This window comes from Chlamydotis macqueenii, chromosome 2 (genome assembly GCF_036417535.1).
Source record: "Chlamydotis macqueenii isolate bChlMac1 chromosome 2, bChlMac1.mat, whole genome shotgun sequence".
Classification (NCBI taxonomy): Eukaryota; Metazoa; Chordata; class Aves; order Otidiformes; family Otididae; genus Chlamydotis; species Chlamydotis macqueenii.
This window is the reverse complement of record NC_141557.1, coordinates 160,228,466-160,249,675: the sequence shown is the minus strand read 5'-3', so window position 1 is coordinate 160,249,675 and position 21,210 is coordinate 160,228,466. Positions and strand designations below refer to the sequence as shown.

General features: G+C 47.2%; 1 protein-coding gene across 1 annotated transcript; it reads left to right on the top strand.

Annotated features, from left to right (window-relative positions):
- Positions 1-1,672: 1,672 nt before the first annotated feature.
- On the top strand, positions 1,673-12,711 carry GPR20 (G protein-coupled receptor 20). Its single transcript, XM_010128306.2, has 2 exons — positions 1,673-1,753; positions 11,401-12,711. Exon 2 carries the CDS (start codon positions 11,422-11,424, stop codon positions 12,481-12,483), a length of 1,062 nt encoding a protein of 353 aa, XP_010126608.1. The 5' UTR covers positions 1,673-1,753; positions 11,401-11,421; the 3' UTR covers positions 12,484-12,711.
- Positions 12,712-21,210: the final 8,499 nt, after the last annotated feature.

Below are 21,210 nucleotides of genomic sequence, written 5' to 3'. Positions count from 1 at the left end.
CCATAGCTACTGTTTGTGCTCCAGTGAGACATGCATGTGTGGAGTTTACCTCTCCTCTATTTATGGATTTGGCCTCTTGACCTGGAATTCAATGCGTCTCAGTTGATCCTGTCATGTTGCGATGGGCCATATTCTGCATGTGTATGGCACTGGCACCACTATTGTCTTTAGCTAAAGGATAAGGGAAAAGAACAGTCTAGGGCTGGCAGTAAAATCCAGCACCCATCCTTCCCATCCTTCTAAACAACTAAATTTGATGCAAATCCTCACTTTATTTTTTTCTGACTTTTTTTCCCAGAAGGGACCTCTAAAGCTACTGTAAACTGTCCTGGAGAGAACATCTGTGCAATCCCAACAGGAGATAGCTTTTTCGGTATCCAGTTCAGAGCAGGAAGTATCCCATCATGAGGTGGGACTTTGGGGGATTTGGGAGATTTGGGTCCTTACAGCATTGGTCAGCAGAGACATCTTGAAAGCTGATCTGGCCATGTGTTTTGAACCCATCTCAACAATGTGACAGTTCATCATGCTTTGCCCAATCTCAGTATCTTCTCATGCAGCCAAAGGTGAAATGACACTCAGATCCCCACTCTGACATGGACCTGATACCCACAATGACTCTACCACCAGCAGAGAAGGGCTGTGTGGGGATGGAGGAACACATTGGGGGACTCTTTGGTGGAACCTCAGACTCTCTGTTTCCACCTGTGACTCTTCTACGCTCAGCCCAGTCCTTGGATAGATCTTACTAACCTCTCTCCCAAACAACTCCAACCAGACCTTTACTGAAGTGTGCAGCGTCACCCTCTGTCTCCCTGTGCCAGGTTTCTTCACGGGTCTGGACAGCTGAGTTGGTTCAAAGCACGTCACAGGCTTTGCGGCATTTGGTCCAGTACCTTTCTGCAACTGCCAGGGATGCTTCTATCTAATCCCAGTTCATACCAGGAAGATGAAAAGAGAAGTATTTTTCTCCTGTGTCACATGGTGGCATTGTGGTGGTCTTGAGCTGGTGAGTTCTCAGCAAGGAGATTTTGTTCCCACAGAGACACAGGAAAGTTTATCTGGGGAGGGGACAAGAGGGGGCAGCAGCATTGGTTTTCATTTACTAGAGATCACGAGGGGTAATGTTTTTAAAATAGAGGGAGGTAGATTCAGACTTGATAAAAGGAAAAAGAAATTTTACGCTGAGGGGTGGTGGAACACTGGACCAGGTTGCCCAGAGAGGTGGTGGATGCCCCATCCCTGGAAGCGTTCAAGGCCAGGTTGGACGGAGCTCTGAGCAACCTGATCTGGTTGGAGATGTTCCTGCTCCTTGCAGGGGGGGTTGGACTAGATGGCCTTTAAAGGTCCCTTCCACCCCAAACTGTTCTATGATTCTATGTTCAGGGATTAGCACCGTGAGGAAGGCTGGAGCCCTCTTTAGCATTTCCAGCACTTCATAAATTTCAGAGAGATTTAGGGCAAGGAGCCAGATGTTTGGAGAGAAATTCTGAACACTAAAGACAAGTGGAAATATTTTTTTTTTTTTGGTAGTGTGTATTTTTTCCCATTAGTTGCCAGGCTATATTTAGAAGAGAGGAGGGGGGAGAGAGCGCACAAGAGAGAGATTAGGCATTTCTTCATATTCTGTAGTCACTCCAGTTGTTCTGCTTGTAGGAACAGATGTCTCTTTCCTGGGGTGATAGCATTCAGGTCCACGAGGAAATTTTCTTACCAGCAGCTCCTCTAACATAGACGGGAGATCGAGCCAGAGGTAAGTCAGTCCATCGTGGGGGAATACACGGCAGGGATCGTTGCAGTGAATGGTTTGGGATATTGGTTGGAGAGTAAGAGAGGGGTGTGGGATTTGAGAGGTGACAGTGGGGGGCCAGGAGGGAGTTACTGGAGACCAGACCCCAAGTCCAGAGTGGAAAGCATGGCTATTGCAGCAGGGAGCCCTGGCAGGGCTGGTGGTGGAGAGGGTCCTGCGCCAAACGCTGGGATGAGCAGCTCGGGAAGCACCGGGCTCTGCCGATGCGGCAGGTGTGGAAGTTCACCAGGAGGTGCCCGACCTGGAGACCCAGGCTGCACCAGCAGCTGTGAGGGGCTCCGAGGGGCTTCCCCTCCTGTGAGCCTCTCTGCTTTTGGTTTTTTTGCAGTGCTGTGATATTTGGTTGTTTCCCAAGGAGATAGGGGGGTGATGAAAAGTGCATGAAGGTACTGGCTTTCCCCCATTGAAAACTATGTCAGCTTTTGTGAGGAGTGGGGTGATGTCTCCTTTGTATCTGTGTTTTCCTAGGCATAATGAAATTTGGGGATTTTGGAAACCAGGAGAGGAGACAGTGCACTGCCTGGCAAGGGGTCAGCTGCAACTGGGAGTGTTTTACCTCTGTTTGGTCGTGCAGCAGGGTGCAAGCTCAGCTCTAGGAAAAACGCTGGTTTATTTCTCTGAATCTGATTGCTGGGTCAGTCTAAGGAGAAACAGATCCTTAACCAGGCTCCGTCAGAAATGCCCCTTGCTTTCATAGCAACGCATCCACTAATAGCTCAAAGGTTTTCCAGGTTTATCTGGAACATTCAAAACTTGCAAATCCCTGAAAGCACTGGGAGCACAGCACCTAGCGAAGGAAACCACCAAAACCAGTCTCCCAAAGGGTTAAGATGTGATTATCCACCCTGGAATGCCTCAAAAATTGTCTGCTCCCTCACCACGTCTCCCATCTTACTCTATTCCCTGGGCCAAGCCTAGGCATCACTCCGTGCCTCCATTTCTCCCAAGAGAACAGCGCAACTTTAAGTGAGCACTGGGCTGTGGAGCTGCATTCATGGCTGGCTGGTCTACTGCTCACGGTGCACCTGACCCCTCTCCCCGCCGCATCGCCCCTTTGTCCCTTCCTGCATTTGTGTCACCGCCGTTCCCTGTGCTCCCTGGTGTGAGCATTGCCTCTGCTGTCCTGCATCCCTAGGACACGCAGGAGCCAAGGTGTTCCTCAACAGCAAACCTCTGATGCTGCTCTTCCCCCACTGTCTTTCTCAGGTTTTTTTGCCAGGGGACAGAGCAAGCAGGCAGCTGAAGGCAGAAAGGGGGAAAACTCCTTGAAGGTTGCTAAATGTGCAATTAAAAATTTCCTTTTCAAAAGCAAGTGGCGATGCCAGGCCAGATGTTGCTCAGTTTAATCTCCCGCGATGTTTTTTGCACTTGCCTGTAAAGTTCTTGTATGTGCCTATATGGCAATTCTCCTCATACACAGCCACGAGAGCTGTTATTCCAAACTGACATTTCCAGCGCTTTGTCCCAGGCACCCTTGAAATGCTAGATGGATTACTGTAATCTCAATAAAATCAAATGCATTTCTCTTGTACTGTTACAACCTTCTCAGAAGACAGGCACAAATCCATCTCTACTGGCTGGACCTATAAATCTCCAAATCCACGTCTCTTTCCAGATCTAGCGTTAAAAAAAAAAATTTAACCCTCTTGGGAAAAATTTTCCTCAAAAAATGCGTGCTTTCCCCTCACATTATACTGGTCCACAAAGGATGGAGAGGGATGCATGCAGTAAGTCATGCTCTGATTTGTCTTGAAGTATCGGAGCTAGAAATACACAGCATCTACTGCAGAGATGTCACTCCACGCTCCCTCATGACAGATGGCACTTGGTACTGGCCCTGACAGGCTACGAGATATTGGTCTTTTAAATGCTAACAGCATGCTTTATAGAGCATTCACCAAGACACTTAATATTTCTGTCACTCCAAGGCCAAGATCTGGTAATGCAGAAAAGAGGGACGTGAAAAATGGAACAGTGTCAATAAGGCATTGTAGGCACCGAGTCTCATTAGAGACGTGCTGAAGGACCTCTGGGTGCCCACCACTGCTAGGTGCACGTTTGCAGGTCTGGAGAGGCAATGTATGTGCAATCCCACTTCTTTGTTTGCTTGTGCATGTACATCTGGGCTCCTTCTTTCAAAGACTGAGGCGTTACGGCTGCAAATGGGCATAGAGGAGCTATAAGCTCAGAAGAAATCTGCCAGCACATGAATTTCCTGCTTTATGTATCTTTGGGAGCTTCATTCCATATTTTCCATGCGTGCCCAGGACAGGGCTGGGGGAGGACCATACAGATCTTTCCAAGTTTTAAATAGATTTCTTTTTTTTTTTCTGGGGTGTCCAGGACTGTTGATCTGTCACCTGGTTTTGGACAGTGGGTGAACGCAAGTGACCTCCCTCACACCTGGGTCACTTTGCTCCATGAAGAAGAGGAATGCTGCTTGAAGAGTTGTGCCTTCCCCCTTCTAACTGGCAGTGATCCCTTAGACGACCTGTTGGACTAAATCATTGCTTAGGCACCCAAAGACTATTGCTTGTCCCAAACTGTACCAAGCATCTGGGTCCCTCACTCTCAGAGGACCTGATTTTGGCCTCAGGCTTGCGGAGGAACATGGGGTCCACACATGCATGCACACAGCATTGAACACAGCATAGTGGGTGGAGCTCAGATCACGGCAATACCCATCGCCTGTCCGCAGCAGGGCCTTGGAGATGAAGGACCATGCAATTAGCCTCCACACATCCTTAGTCTGTGATTGCTTACATGACTTGAAGGACCTCTAGCTATGTGTCTCAATGCCAAAGCAACTGTAAATTTGCAGGGACTAAGACCTAAATGAAAGGATGTGTTTGGAGAGTGCTAGCAAACTCCTTGTAGGTTCATATTAGCGGAAACAAGGATCACTCTCAGTGCCTATTTGTCTGTTTGTCAGCTCTGATTTCCTCCGTCCTCCTAATGTTTTTCAATCTGTTGACTAATTTCAACTAAAATTTGGCAGAAGGGAAAGGTCACCTCCATTTTCAGGAAATTAGGCAGCAAAGAGAGGAGAAAGTCAAACAAGTGTCAGAGCCAAGGGAAGAGCTGGAACGTGAGTGCTCATTAAGGCAGCCAAGTGTCCACATGGGAAAAAGTTATAATAAGCATCTCAACCAGGGCAAAGCATTCATCCAGCCCTGCGAGCCACTGCAAGACATGAAACCATAAGAAAGCAGGTGTCATTTAATCTGACACTTGCAGAATTATGTGTTCTGTGTCTGCAAAGCACCTTTTATTTCCATACCATTGGAGAAGAAGGAATAATCCAGCTCTGGACTGGGTTTGACTATTTCCAGCTGCAGTTGCCCAGCAGCTGGGTGTTTCACACACTGTGCCCAGCCACCCTCAGACCTGGAGGCTTCTGGAGACATCAATACCTGAGGACCAAATGAGAGCAAAGATCTGATGCTCACAAATATGAGATCTTCCCCACTTTGGGAATAGTCCCATTTCTGCTTCAGGGTGGGATCTATCTCCCCCAGATACTCGCTCCCTTCTCCCAGCTGAAGGGAGAGACGGGGCACCAGCTTTTCCCTTTCAGCAGTTGGATTCATTCCCTTTCTCTCCTTTTCTCCCTCAGTTCCCGCCATCAGCAAACCCACCCTCCCCAGACTGAGGATGAGGCACACAGAACAAGCTCCACCACGTATAGGGCAAGGTCCTTGACATGCACAAAAACACCATATTTGGCCAGTTTGAGCCAGAGTTGAGCGAGAGCTTGCCAGAAGGAGAATCATACAATTTAAACTGAAAGAGAGTGAGTTTAACCCTTCATTTATAAATATGATGATAAATCACCCAGGGAACTTTAAACATGGAAAGGCTGCAAAACTAAACACACGCTGCTGCCATCCCAGAGTAACACTAGCAGGCAGGACAAGGTGAGGGGGACAGGGGGGATGACAGAGGATCCAGGTTGCCGTATCAGATGTTCCAGTTCGGGAGAGGGAGATGAGAAAAGCTGAAGCTGTTCAAACTAAATAACACTGGCTCATGCTTGCTAACATCCTTTTCATCTTTCCGATCCCAGCGCATGACGCTCTTGTTCTCTGTCTCTGGGTCTGCACGTAGAGATCCTATCTGCCCACACCAATAAATAACTCTTTTGGAGAGCAGTTAGGACAAAGCTCCGTTGCCTGACCTGCCTTTTCTTTTGTATCCCATTACTTCAACTGCTGAGCCAGATCCAAAAGGCCTCCGGGTGGAGGAAGTGAACCCCGTTATCTTCAGCAAGCGGAGGGTGAGGCTTAAGGCTGACACCAAGCAAAAATTTGGGTGGAACGAAATGGCCAGGTCAAGGATGTCCTCCTGGGGCAGACATAGCACTGAGTTGCCCATGCTAAATGAACAAGTGCGATGCCAAGTAGCAAGCGAGTGAGGGACGAGGCTGCAGGACCTGGTTTCAGCACAGCGACCATCTGCTTCCTATTTGTCCCAAGAACAATGGAATTGGTTGTGTCACGCAACAATGAGAAAGTATTTCGGCGTAAGTCCCCCTCTCCCAGTGCTGAGCAGGGACCTTTATCAGAATTAGGGAAACCAGGTCAGCTTCCAGTCCCCGTCCCTCCCCTTATCCCATTTCTACTCAGATGCCTGCTGTACTTTTAAGGAAATGCTACCCACAGTCTCACGGCCAGACAGACAAAATCCAGCCTGAGAGGTATAATATAACAGCATAGGCCAACTGGCGCGGTCAGACAGCACTCAGAAGGATGCATGTTTACCCATCTTCGGCTTTGCAGACTGGCAGCTCCAAGAAACAGGGATTGCATGGAAATCTGAGGGGCTGAGAGCTAAATTAGGCATGGAGAACGCTGAGCTCCAAACTCTTTGAAGATTTTAGGAAGCGAGTTAGCACAAGGGCTGTTTACCCTGTAAGTAAAGGTGATTGTGGTTCTTGTAGCTCTGCATGAGCTCATGCCAGAGCTGTAAGCAATAAATAGTACCAAAAAAAAATAGCAAAATAAAGTTTGCAGAGGCTGCAAATCTTCTCAGGTACTTAGCCACTTACCCTCATTGGCTGCTATATGCCACCACTCCATGGTGATGCATAGCTGAACTGACTCACTTTAACACCTGCATGAGTATTTCTGATGGCGGAGCAAGCAACCTGGTTGGCGTAATTCTTTGACAGGGGGCAAGGCAGAATTGGAAATCTTTGGAAATGCTTACTTTTCCTCAGACGCGAGGTCAGGTTGCCATTCTGTGCCTTGTTCAGCCTGCTGCAAAATGGGGCAACGTACCTCTGTCAAGGGCTTGGAGACCCACAATGGAAAAATACTTAGCAACTGTTAACCGGGGGTTTGGTCCAGCTCCATCTCATTAAAAGCAACCAGAGGAATGCTTTTGCTTTGCCAGTCCAGCTCTCCATCCCTTCTCCTTGTGAGCCGCCAGATGACGGCAGTCCCACAAAGAAAGAAAAAAGCCATTCACCCAAACATCCATCAGTAACAATTTAATTAGAGGAAGACTTTTCTCACTGCAGCCCAAGAGGCAGCTTTTCCACAGCCTGTCAGTGAGGAAATCTTCATAATTAATTAAATTTGTTGGGACTCTTTCATGTGGTTGCTTGGGTTTTGAGTTCAGACAGGGCAGCGATGGACTGGGAAAAGCCACAAACTCTAATTCAGCTCCGCCTTTGCATATTCAATTTGGCAAACAAAATACTACCTTGTTTTAGCTGTTTACTACATCTAGAGCACACGGGGCTCAGTGGAAGAGGGGACTATGCAAGGACACTGTATATGCTGTTGATTTTAATTTCTGTGTACGGACAGTACTCATAGCGGATCCTTTTCTACTAGTCTGTAAAGTGCCCTACGTACCTCAACAGTGAGGATGAGGAACATTTGAATGCATTTTGAGTTACTGATTTCACTGAGGAAAGATGTATGATGAATATCAGGTGTTCATGACAAAGGATCTGAGCCTGAAGAAAAATCTCCCAGAGCAGGAAAGCTACTAACAAGATATAAAATCAGAGCAAACAGCCAGTGCCTTAGAATTACGAAAAGAAGAAAAATGCATATGCAGCTCAATACAGTGTAGGGCACGCTAAGGGGTGGAATGGGTGATTTTGTCTTCTCCTCTTGCTCAACTGTCTGTATGAACACAGATATACAAGCTTACGCTGCACTTGAGGGACAAAAAAGTCTTTTTTTCTTGGTTTGCGGTGACTTCCGCAGTGCTCCTCCTGACAGCATCTACAAAGAGAAATCTGGGAGCAGATCCAGGCATCTGCTCAACTCAGTTTGCTTCTGTAATTAAAGAGTGAAACAAACAAACAGAGGAGATCAGACAGTGAGAATATTAGAAAATCATTAGAAAAAGGGCTAGCACTCTGCATCCTCCTCATGCATTTTCCTCAAGTGCCAGACTTTGCAACTCCACTACCTCCAGCCAGTCTTGGGTCCAGTTTTTCCTGTCATTCACTGACAGCATGCTTGGCACAAAATGTAAAGAGACAAGAAGCTCCCCTAGGAGTCTGCAGGCTCAATCAGACCCAGACAAAATAATATGAACATGTGTGCTACTTTGGCCGCCACCGGAGTTCAGTGCGGGGTGAGGTAATCTGGTCATTCCTGAAACACAAGGTGTTCCAACATCCAGTTGCTGCAGGAGATGGCCTAAGAGCAAAAGAGGACAGAAGTTATGCTTTCTCCTCTTTGCCCAGCAGTTCTCTGGGACATTACAGGTCATCTGATCCCAGGCTTCGGGATTTCGATCCTGCAGGACAACCTGGCACTGGGTTTGATCTGAGGAGGGCTTTATAGTTGAGCACCAGCCATCTCAATGGACGATTCAAATACTTGGGCTTGAGTGGCTACCTAAACACAACAAAGTGCCGTTTGATTATAAATATCCTTGCAAGTTCAAGAATATTAAAAACCATAGTCTTCTTTCACACCACTTCCGCAGACTAGATGAGAGGCGAGAAGAAACTAGAGCAATCACCAGACCCCAGGCCAATGGACTGAAGCTCTATCATGATGGCAAAGTCACATCCTCAAGAATTTCTAGAGGGAACTTCACACCAAGACTTCTAAATTCTAAGTCCTAATCTCTGCTTTTTTTCAATAAATTTTCTGGTTTTTGCTCATGTGGTTTGAATGAACCATACAGAGTAACCACGACTAGACTCTAGCATCCCATGAGGACTCTTGATCTTGACTGTTGACCATTCAGCAAACATACTTCATACCCAGCCCTCTCCAAAGTGAGAAGAGACAGGAAAGCACCCATACTTTGGTCACTCAGTCCTCCACAGAAACCTGCCTGGCCATATCCTATGACCCACCAGTACAGACTGGGAACTGCTCTACTGAAAATGATATGGGTGTTATGATGGACCTTAAGCTGAAAAAGAACCAGCAAGCAACGTGTATTCATTGCAGACAAGGCAAAGGACATACTGTGCCACATTAGGAGGTTCATGGTCAGCAGATGGAGGAGAGTTATTACCTCCATCAATTCATCACTGGTGAGGTGTCCAGCTTGGGAGCACTCTGTTCAGGAGAATGTTGAAAGACAAGAGAGGGTCCAGCAGAGGCTTTACCAGGATGGGAGAAATGCATCAGTACAGCCTGAGCCCAAACAGCTCAAAAATGGCTTTGCAGAAGACTTGGGGGTCCTGGTGGACGCCAAGTTGCACATTAGCCAGCAATGCACACTTGTGAGAAAGAGGGTCAACAGCCTCCTGGGTTGCCTTAGGAGAAGCATTGTCAACAAGTCAAGGGAGGTTATCCTTCCCCTCTGCTCTGCACCAGCGAGACACATCAGGAGTGCTGTGTTCAGCAGACGCACAGAGACTTGGGAACTTCTTCTCCCAAATCTCAGTTCCCCAGCTTTTTTTTATTCCAGAGAACTAGAAGCCCTCTGCTTTTGTCAGGAGGTGTGGAGGAGTTCAAGAGCTTGAGAGTTACAGCTAGCAGGGATTTGTAGTTCATTAGCCCAACAAGCAAGCTTTGGTGGATGGGCAGGTAAAGGCTTTGGCACTCGTCAGGCAGGCCCAAAGCTGCTGTGATGCTCTCTGGACCCAGTTAGGACTGTCTCTGCAAAACATTTGCTTTTAGCCAGCAGGAACTCTCTTGAGAATCCACTTTTCACTGGAAGGCTTCTGACATACGTAGCTTCCTCCTCCGCTTTGTACACAGCCACCAACAGCTTGAAGCATCTCACAGGCAACAGGACATCTTCAGTCCATCCTCCCAATCACCATAAACAACAAAAACAATTAGTGAAGGCAGAAAGCCATCTGCCAGAGGATGGGGTACGCCTGGGGAAGGTGGATGTCTAGACTCCCTCCACAATTCAAGCCATCCTCATTGAGACACGCAGCCCAGACACACCACAGTTCCTGCGAGCGCGGGAAGATGTATTTGCAGCTCCTTGTCTCCTAGCCGTTCCGTACTTGGCTCTTTGGTAGCAGGCATTTCAAACCCTCATAACTCAAGTCTTTCAGCATCATTCTCTGCTGATTCAAGCTGATTTTTTTAACCTCAGAGTCCTGCTCTGCTTTGAGATATTCCAGACATTTTTCAACCATTTATTTTTATTGAAAGCAGCCAAGTCTCTGTATATACTGGGTGCTTTTTTTTATCTTTTTAATATACAAATCAGTTTAAAATAGTGTGTAAGTCAGGAATGATTTGCAAATTAAACTGTCAAACCCTGGCAGGAGTAGCGGCTGACGCCCTTGGTTTGAAATCTCCCGGCTGCTGTTGCTGTGAGTGCAGATCTCTAGAGGATGCCACACAACCTGCTTGTGCTTTCCTGGAAAATTCAGCCATCCTTTGATTTCAGGAAAGTCTTACCGTTCCTGAAAATGCTGCTGCATGTAACTCTCCAATGGGATCACCTGGCCAAGGGAAGAGATGTGATATTTTAGGAGTCAAATGCTGGGGCTATGGTTGTGCCAACAGGTTGAGCAAATGTCTTCTGGTTTCCAGCACTATCCTGCTCCTACGGCAGGGAACAAAGAGCCTCCAGTCAGGAAGAAGCTCCTCCAGTGGAGCAAAGGACATAAAAGAATAAGCACCATGTTCCTAAACAAGACTTGTTAAGAGTCTCATACTGACCTAACCTTCTTTGTGACAGCAGAAAATGGCCTGTGAGCCATGAGCATCAATGCACCCTGCTTGGGCTCAGCAATCCTGTCTATTTCTCTAGGCCATTTGCCACGTGGTTGGCTCAAACATGACCATGCGTATGTCCTCCCAACTTTCCTTTCTCCTTTGCTCGCCTCAGCATAGTTCACTTCTCTTAAAACCACTTTTGCACAGGGCAGAGGAAGAGAAACTTGAAGTGGGGGTTGTGTGTCTTCTCGAACACATGCATCTGGAACCACCGGAAGACCGTAATTACAAACCCAGGTATTTTCCTAGAGATTATTGGTAATCCCGTATTGACAGACGAGACACTCAGAGAGCACAGCAATATATATAACTACTGAAGATGTACAAATATGTTGGTTAAAATGTTCTTACATCACAATATTTTGAGCCCTAAGGAATGCTGACATAACCATCAATATGCCTCTGTTTCTTTTCTTCCAGATCACCGGGAAGTCAGTGACCATGCCGACCTCTTCCACCCAACTGCCAGCCCTTGATTCTACCAACTCCACCCAGCAACCCAATTCCAGTATCTACTTGTTCTCCAAGTTCATCCACCCCGACAAAGAACTGTACACAGAATTTTACAGCCTGTGGATTGCCCTGATGGTAGTCAATGCCATCATTTTCCTGGTGGGTGTTGTGCTCAACAGCTTGGCGCTGTACGTCTTCTGCTTCCGTACCAAGACAAAAACCACCTCTGTTATTTACACAATCAACTTGATTGTTACTGATCTCTTGGTGGGCTTTTCCTTGCCTGTCCGGATCATCATGTTCTATAGTGCAGGGGACTGCCTGAATTGTTCCTTGGTTCATATCTTTGGCTACTTTGTCAACATGTACTGCAGCATCCTTTTCTTGACGTGCATCTGCGTTGACCGCTATCTGGCCATTGTACAGGTGGAGGCCTCACGTAAATGGAGGAATCCCACCTGTGCCAAGGGGATCTGTGTCTTCATTTGGGTCTTTGCCACTGTGGTGACTTTCTCCATCCTGACCATGGCAATACAGTTTGCTGCATGCTGCCTCTCCAAGATTCTGGCCCTGATGGTCTGTGAGTACTTCTTCCCCCTCATTATAATCATCTTCTTCACCACTAGGATTATGTGTGCTCTGTCCAAGCCCAGCCTCATGCACCAGAGTCGGGAGAGGAGGATGAGGGCTGTGCAACTCCTTATCACCGTCCTCATCATCTTCATGATCTGCTTCACTCCTTTTCACGTGCGACAGGTAGCGATCTCCATCAACCCAGACATGCCCCATGATGTCAGCCTCCTTGTCTACCATGTGACAGTGACTCTGAGTAGCCTCAACAGCTGCATGGACCCCATTGTCTACTGCTTTGTCACCAACAACTTTCAGTTAACCATGAAAAACATCTTCAGGAAAACCGAGCCAGAGCAAACCAGTGTGGACATCCTGGGTACGAACAAGAACTCCAAGGGCTCCAATGCAATCATCGCCTTCTCAAACACAATAGGAAGCCCTGTGAGCTTGCCGTCACCAAGCAGTGTCCAGATATAACCCATAGCTGATGGGACACGCTGCAGTAAGCCAGTACAATGATGCTGGAACATTGCTAAGATGTACGGTACTATTGTCTTTGACCTCTTTGGTTTTCAGGCTGAGGTTCAGACTGACAGTTACGGAATTTATTCCTCAAGAACATTGTGGTCTGTTTGGAAAATGGAACTTGCAGTGCTGTTAGTACCAATATAAAAGAGAGTCTATCAATTACTGGTCCAAACAGGAAAGTTTTCTTTGTATTTTAATACAGACATTTTGTTAGCAACAAATTCTTTACTGTGGTTTTCTTTTCGCGTTTGACATCGTAATGTGACACTCCTAGGATGAATTTGAAAGCATTTTCTATTTTCTATTAAAACTTTTGGGCCTTGGGCGGGTTCTTAGGAGTAGAGCATAAGAAGGGTGTTTCCAGAGCTATCACAGAATCATAGAATGGTTAGGGTTGGAAAGGACCTTTAAAGGTCATCCAGTCCAACCCCCCTGCAAGGAGCAGGGACATCTCCAACCACATCAGGTTGCTCAGAGCCTCATCCAACCTGGCCTGGAATGTTTCCAGGGATGGGGCATCGATCACCTCTCTGGGCAACCTGGGCCAGTGCTCCACCACCCTCATTGTAAAAAATTTTTTCCAAATCCAAAGATTTTAGACGTCAATGGAGGGGGAAAGAAAGTATCCCAACCCACCTGCCACTAGTAACTACTCATTTGTTTATTAAAAAGTCTGAACCTTCTGAAGGAAGAGAAGAGGAAGACAAGCAGTAAAGACTCCTCTCACTATTTCAGCTATAAGAAAAAAAATACATGTGGGCGTACATGTTTTAATACACATTGCCTGGGCTTGGGGAGAGCTTAAGGACAGGTTCCACCTTCATTTGGATCTCTAAATCTCCTAAACTGCAGATAAGCATACAAAAAAAAAAAGCTGTGAAAATGAACATGATTTCCAGAAAACTCTGCTGTTCTGCTCTCTCTCCCTGAAGAACAGCCAAGATGAAAAGCAGAACCAGACTACGATGCTATCCTACTCTTGTTTGATTTTATTTCCTGGAATGTCGGGAAATCAATTGCTGTCCCAATTCCCACTATCAATCCATCCACTCAGTCACTTAAATGCTGATGCTCCTAAGGAGAGAAAAAGAATTCATCTCAGGCATCCAGGTTGAAATTCATCCCAGGATAAAGTCACTAGGATGATTCAATAGCCATGTTTAAAAGGCATGTGAGGCTAACAATGCCACAAAATTCTGTCCACAACGCTGGGTACATGTTCTCAGTTACACTGTACCAATTAAGCAATGCAAATACAAAAAATTATCCTAGGAAAATAGCAAAACCTGAAGAATGAACAGCGATAACTGTTGTTACTGCTCCATGTCTCCTCACTCACATGCCTATCACCCCTCCAGCTGGAAGGCTACTAGGAATTCATCAAGCCTAGTGAACAGCTTTTCCTGGTGCTCACTGGTGTTACCATTCAGAACGACAGGCTTTATGGTTGGTCCAAGCTAGGGCATCCTAGAGTACTCTGCTTCCCCAGGGCCTGACCATGGGACAGCCATCTCCATTTCACAGGCATACAGCACAAGCAATGCTTCAAGCTGCCTCTTGCAACTGCATTTGCAAGAGTTTGCCTCTTGCAGTACCTATATGTTTCCCCTAACCTGTTTCTCTGACCACCCCAATGGTAATAAACATTGAACAGCCACCACTGCAATACAGGGATCTATCCAGAAATGAGTAGAGTTGTCCGTAGGAGCACTGAGTATCCCAGTTCCTGTTCCAGGCAGTGGAGTCCACGGAAAGCGATTCAGCTCATGGAAGCAGCGACATCCCAGCTGAGTGACCCTGGCCTCCACATTGCCTAGGTCTCCAGGGATATTACAGGACTCCAGACGTCACCTGCACATGGTGATACTTCAATGCACGTATCTTAATCCAGCACCAAAGTCCCCCAAGGGAAGGACTCAGTTGCCGATAGGTCAGTGCCTAATGCCATGGTAGGCACGATGGGGTGTCACCGCACTTCTAGTTCCTGCTACACAATACTGTGGTTCTCCTACAAGTCCTGCACTGTCCCAGTGGCCTACCCTCAGGTGTCCCACAGTGTTCACTTGTGCCTGGGCAGCTGCGTCCTGCGACTGAAATAAAATTATGTGTCTGGAATCTACAGATGGGCAGCGTTCAGTCGGCTAGTGCAGGGATCTGCAGGTCTCACCCAGAATGTCAACAAGATGTAGTCAGCTGCAGTTGGTCCATTAACTCAGGCTCTTGATCGTCCCAGGGCACAGCAACTGCCACTGCTAGGTGTGTGACCTCTTTGAGGCTTTCCCAAGAAATACAGCTGACTCAGTGCCCTTCTACTGGGAGTGCCATGCCTTTGAAGAGGCTTTTCCTTCCAAGAGGTTGTGATGAGGGCCACCAACACTGTGGCACTACCCCATGGGATACAAAAGTGTTTTCCTGGCCATTGTTTCGCATTCTAGACATAGCCATGCAAACGGTGAGCCCTCCCAGGGTCCAATTGTACTGTGTTTTCCTTCTGCCTCATATATTTCCTTTTTCATCTGTAAACCACTGACACAGTCACCTACAGCCAACATCACCTTCTTGGCAGCCCTCTTAAATGATGCATCAGCACACATGGATTAGGCTCTGACTTCTCATACAGCCTGGTCACTTCACATTTCTCCCACCGTTTTCCACCAGCCCCTCATCTGGAGAAAATATTTTGTGCCTCAAAGGTCTGCACTTCCCTGCAAACCCCAAAAACTTATGCCCACCAACCCACAGCACACCCTCAGACCATTCCATGCCATCTAAACTGGTTTTAATGAAAATGTGTGTCACGTATCCAGAGCTGCTAGCAGTACTGTCTTCTGCCAAGAGTATTTCAGAGAAACAGGAGGAACAGCACAGAGCTTGTTTTAGTTTCATTGTTCCAACAAGCTACAGTTTTCACACCTCCCTTTCCTTCGCTATCGACAGTATTTTTGCCATATACAGAAATGTCTTAACATCCTTCTCAGTGCAGTTGCTCATTTGAGGTCAGTATAAAATCTCTAAGATTATTTGCTTAGGTTTTAAAGTTCCTAAACAGGGTCCCGGTTGATGCTCAGTCTTTCTGCTGTAAACTTAACTTGTAGTAGTCTGAATTCCCTTTACTGCCAGTGTGTTATTCACTCCCCAGCAAGGCCACCTGAGACTGGATAATTCTCTTTATTTGATAATGTCTATTGCCTTATCCAGAGCTTTCGGTGGTCCTTCTTCATTTTATACCAGCTCCAAAGCAGGGTCTGGTCCCTCATCAAGGACACAATCTCCAAAAATTGGAAAGAGGCTAAATCATTCACAAACTAACCTATTTTTTCAGTGATTTTTTCTGCTCTCTGTTTAATCCATATTGTTTACACAGCTTGCTTTTCCTCAGGGTGCAGCACTTGCTAAACCTCTGTCCTATTTAAAGTCATCCATTTCTGCTCAGGGCACAATGTTGAAAATCAGTGCTGAAAACTCAGCTATTGTCAGAAATACTCTTCCAAATGGCACGGTTTTGCTGGGCACCTTCCACCTGCCAGTTGCCATTGCTGCTGAAGCCTCCCTCAGTTCTCTGTGTCTCTGGAGACTGGGGTGAGGTCTCTCATCCCTCGATCTGCAACATCCCTCTGCTCACGGTATCTTCTTGGGTTGCCTCTTGGTGATCACCAACAAGGACTGCAATAATCCTGTTCCTATCCCAGACTGCCCTTTGTCTGATGAGAATAGCACAACCAAAGCCACGTATGACACAACAGGGAAGCCTCCAAGAGCAATGTGAGTAACTCCATGCATCATTAAACACACGCAGAGATTGCTAAGGTAAAACACATACACGTCAGCTTTCGCAGGGCAGTCTTCTATGCAGCATATTTAAAGATTTAGATGCCAAATTCCCAATGATTTCCAACAAAATCAGACACTTAACAGCCTTTTAGGATCTACACCACTACCCAGAGGCTGAAATAGTAATAGAGATGGATGTGCGTTGCACATCATACTACCACCACCAAGTCTGTGGTAGAATATAGAATGAAACATAGAATCATAGAATGGTTTGGGTTGGAAGGGACCTTCAAAGGTCATCTAGTCCAACCCCCCTGCAAGGAGCGGGGACATCCCTGACTAGGTCAGGTTGCTCAGATCCTCATCCAGCCTGGCCTTGAACGTTTCCAGAGATGGGGCCTCCACCACCTTTCTGGGCAACCTGTTCCAGTGTTCTATAACTCGCATCGTAAAAAATTTTTTCCTAATTTCTAATCTAAATCTACCCCCCTCTATTTTAAAACCATTACCTCTCATCCTATCGCAACAGGCCCTACTAAACAGCCTCTCCCCATCTTTCTTGTAGGCCCCCTTGAGGTACTGGAAGACCGCTATCAGGTCTCCCCGGAGCCTCCTCTTCTGCAGCGTTCCCTAAAGAGCTTAACCGCAATAAAGAGCCCTGTAAAAAGCCCCGACCTTTCAGGGGAATTACAGCATTCGTTCCTCTTCGATGTGCTGTGGTTCTGTTGTGCACCTAAAACCCTACAAAGTGAATTAGAAATATCCTCTTCTACCAGCTGCCCAGAGGGTAGCAAAAAAAAAAAAAAAAAAAACAAACCCAAAAACTGAAAAATCAGAACAAGAAACCTGTAGCAAGGCTGAGGTGCAGAACAGCCAGCCCTCAGTCATACTGGAAACATATCTGCGCCCAGCAAAGCTGAAAATCACCAGTTCTGCACCAGAAAAGGAGCCTTTGACTCCACACATGGGGTTATCTGCCAGATTGGCTTCCTCCTGGGCTCTGAGCAAGCTCTGCCCTCCCTCCACAACCAACTTGATAACTGCAAAGAGGAAATAGCACGGCTATGGGCAAAGGCAATTTCTTCCTTCCTTGTCCCTCTGGGTTTTGCTGTCCCTCAGATGTGTCCACAAGAGTCTCATTAGTCAGCCTAATTAGCTCCAATAAGTACTGTTAGCAGGTGTAGGCATTGCCCAGAGAGGTGGTGGATGCCCCGTCCCTAGAAACGTTCAAGGCTAGGTTGGATGAGGCTCTGAGCAACCTGATCTGGTTGGAGATGTCCTTGCTTCTCGCAGGGGGGTTGGACTAGATGACTTTTGAAGGTCCCTTGCAACCCTAACCACTCTATGATTCTATGATTCTACGTTAGGGCTATCAGCACAGGTCACCTGTATGAGAATCACAGAATGGTTTGGGTTGGAAGGGACATTTAAAGGTCATCCAGTCCAATCCCCCTGCAAGGACCAGGGACATCTCCAACCACATCAGGTTGCTCAGAGCCCCGTCCAACCTGGCCTTGAACGTTTCCAGGGATGGGGCATCCACCACCTCTCTGGGCAACCTGTTCCAGTGTTCTACCATCCTCAGCATAAAAAAAAAATTCCTAATATCTAATCTAAATCTACCTCCCTCTATTTTAAAACCATTACCCCTCATCCTATCACAACAGGCCCTACTGAAGAGTTTTTCCCCATCTTTCCTGTAGGTCACCTTTAGGTACTGGAAGGCTGGTCTCCCCAAAGCCTTCTCTTCTCCAGGCTGAGCAGCCTGAGGAAGGAAAGGAGAGGGAGCCAATGGGTTAAACAATAAGCGGAGCTCCACGGAGGTAGGGATGGTGAGAACAAGGACAAGGAAGCTAATACAGGGGAAAGCGGCCAGGGAACACAGGGACCTGATATCCAGCAAAGGATGACACAGAAAAACAAGTAAGGGCTTGGCTTGCTTTTCCCCTTCTGGGCATCATTAGTCCTGAAACAGGAGCTCTGGGGAGGATTCCAGTGCTTGAATAAGAGCTGTAAGACTCCCATTTTAGGAAGAAAAAGCCTAAAAGCAGAGCACTTTATCCCCTTCCCATGGTGAGGCCCAGGAAAGGGACAAGAGGGATCTCCGCACAGCTGTCTGAGCTTTTGTGGTCTTGGGGTAGAAGACAGGAAAGTCCCTTGTGTGCTGGGAAGGAGGAAGAGGGCCTTCATGCAACTGCCCTTGGGGAGAGTGTGCAAGGGCTGCAGGAGGGGATCCAGTGCAGCATGCGTGCTCATGGGCTACTAGCAGCACCCGTTGTGTATGCTGGCTACATGATGAGCAGCACCGTCACGGGAAGCACTGGGTGACGCTTATGCTAGATGATGCCACCTGAAATATCACATCACAGCACACGTCCCACGCTCTGCAGGGCATCCCAAGCAGACACAGACTGGGAGATTGCAGCATGTCCCCAAGCACAAGAAATGATTGATTGCCCACTGCAATACTCACACACTTTCCATCTCTCTGATGCCTTCTCTCCCACATGCAATTCCTTTTCCATATGTCCCCAGTCTGCTCCATCTCTGCTCCCTTTGCTGCAAGACCCTGACCCTGTATGTTCCCAGGTCTCCGGGCCTTATCTGAAGAGAAGTCCCAAGTCCTGCCATCCAGGGGTTTTTTGCCATCACATGGTGCGTAGCCACAAGTCAGCTGCTCTCTGAGATACACGGGCCGACGTTTTCCTCTGCTGTCTGCTGGCTGTCCATATAATCATCTACACAACAGTCTCACACCAAGCTGAGAAGAGGACCTTAGACCAGCAGAGTCCTGGGCAAAGAACTAGCTTTGCTTAGACCTGGCTCTAACCCTACTGTACACCCAGCAGATGCTGCAAAGAGCACCAAAACTTTCCCAGCACAGATGAGAGATTCTCTAAGTGCTTTTATAATGTGCCAATGCCGGCAGTATATCAAGGTCTTAGTTCATGAAACTATTCTTCTTTGGGGTGCTGGACTGTAGGATCAGAGATTAGACTAATTTAGGTATGGGTCTGAGTTTTAACACGAGTGATGCTGTTTTCCCTTCATGGGTGTATGTAGAGCTAACAGCCCAACTAAAGACTGAGCTTATCCTTTCCAGCTGCCCATGCAACAAGAAAGAGTCTGTCAGATGAAATAAAGTTGAGTTTACTTGTAGGAGAAAGTCCTTGTTCACCTCATAACAATCTCAGTGAAAATTTGGAGAGAGAAGCTTCTGCCATCCCGATGAGAAGCTAAGCAGCCCTCTTCCAACTCCATTCCCCTTCTTGGATTTGTCTTAATAAACCCAAGTCTTCATATCAGGACGGGCAGTCTGCTGTCAACACCGGGCCACAGAAAAGCAAAGGGAAATATTTACTATAGATGTTCATAGAATCATAGAATCATAGAATGGTTAGGGTTGGAAGTCACCTTTAAAGGTGCAAGGAGCAGGGACATGTCCAAACAGATCAGGTTGCTCAGAGCCCCGTCCAAGCTGGCCTTGAATGTTTCCAAGGATGGGGCATCCACCACCTCTCTGGGCAACCTGGGCCAGTGTTCCTCCACCCTCAGTGTGAAAATTTTTTTCCTAATACCAATTCTAAATCTACCTCCCTCTATTTTGAAACCATTATCCCTTGTCCTATCACAACAGGCCCTGCTGAACAGCCCAGCCTCTCCCCATCTTTCCTGTAGGCCCCCTTCAGGTGCTGGAAGACCGCTATAAGGTCTCCCCAGAGCCTCCTCTTCTCCAGGCTGAACAGCCCCAACTCTCTCAGCCTGTCCTCATAAGAGAGGTGCTCCAGTCCTCTGATCATCTTCGTGGCCTCCTCTGGACCTTCTCCAGCTGGTCCATGTCCTTCTGATGTTGAGGGCTCCAGAACTGGATGCATTACTCCAGGTGGGGTCTCACCAGAGCAGAGTAGAGAGGCAGAATCCTCTCCCTCGACCTGCTGGCCACACTTGTCTTGATGCAGCCCAGGATACGGTTGGCTTTCAGAGCTGCAAGGGCACATTGCTGGCTCATGTTGAGCTTCTCATTCGTTTAGTTTAAGCGCTATTAATAGTAGATAATGAAACAACTGTCAGCCCTTGCTGGTCTGCTTCCTTCATTGACTTGACAACATAAGGCCATCTTGGCAACAGATGGCCCACCAGAAAATAATGAAACATGCTTAGGGCCACAGGGAGAGAAGAAACAAAAGGATAACATGGACAAGCATGTCCCCCATCACTTCTGATGTTATATCCTTTTGACTCAGTTTGAGCTGGACAAAGAAATCTCTTTACTTGCCTCCTCACAGCCCTATCACCCACTCAGTTCACTTCTCTCAGGTAACACACCTGACTTGCAGCTCCTGTGAAAGGGCTGAACAAGACATGAAGCGCTGATTTTCCTTGAGCGCTCTGCTCTGGACTACAAGATGTGATTGAGCAAGTGTGGTACAGCATGTAGGACTCCTGTAAAGAGGGAAAGGGGTCACTTCAGGAGAACTTTCTGGACACCTGATTTGAAGCTGCTCATTGAAAAATAAATGGGGGCAGAGATCAGAATGGGCTGCAGTGCCATGCCTCAGTGGGCAAATGTGATCCAGAGTTTGGTTCCCATATGGGACACGAAGAGTATATTCCAGCACCAGCTGACTCTCAGACAGCCATGTAGGGATGTACAATGCTTCATGAATGTGTAGATCTGCCAGAATAGGTTTTATTTTGTCAAAATCTCCATCAGGAGCTCTGATCCAAATAGATCTCCTTCTCCAACCTTGTCACCTCTGCTCTGCTCAGTAGGAAAGGCAAAAGAGCAAGCGCTAGTCTGAGCTCCAACCCCAAAAGAGATATTCTAAGGATGCTCTGAAGGCCTTGCCTCTCTCCCTTGCAGAAGACCCCTCAGCTTCTCTTTTGTCCCTCAGTGGACCCTAA

Excerpts from the sequence above, each read along its gene's own strand:
- GPR20 (XM_010128306.2), top strand. The coding sequence starts at position 11,422 with ATGCCGACCTCTTCCACCCAACTGCCAGCCCTTGATTCTACCAACTCC.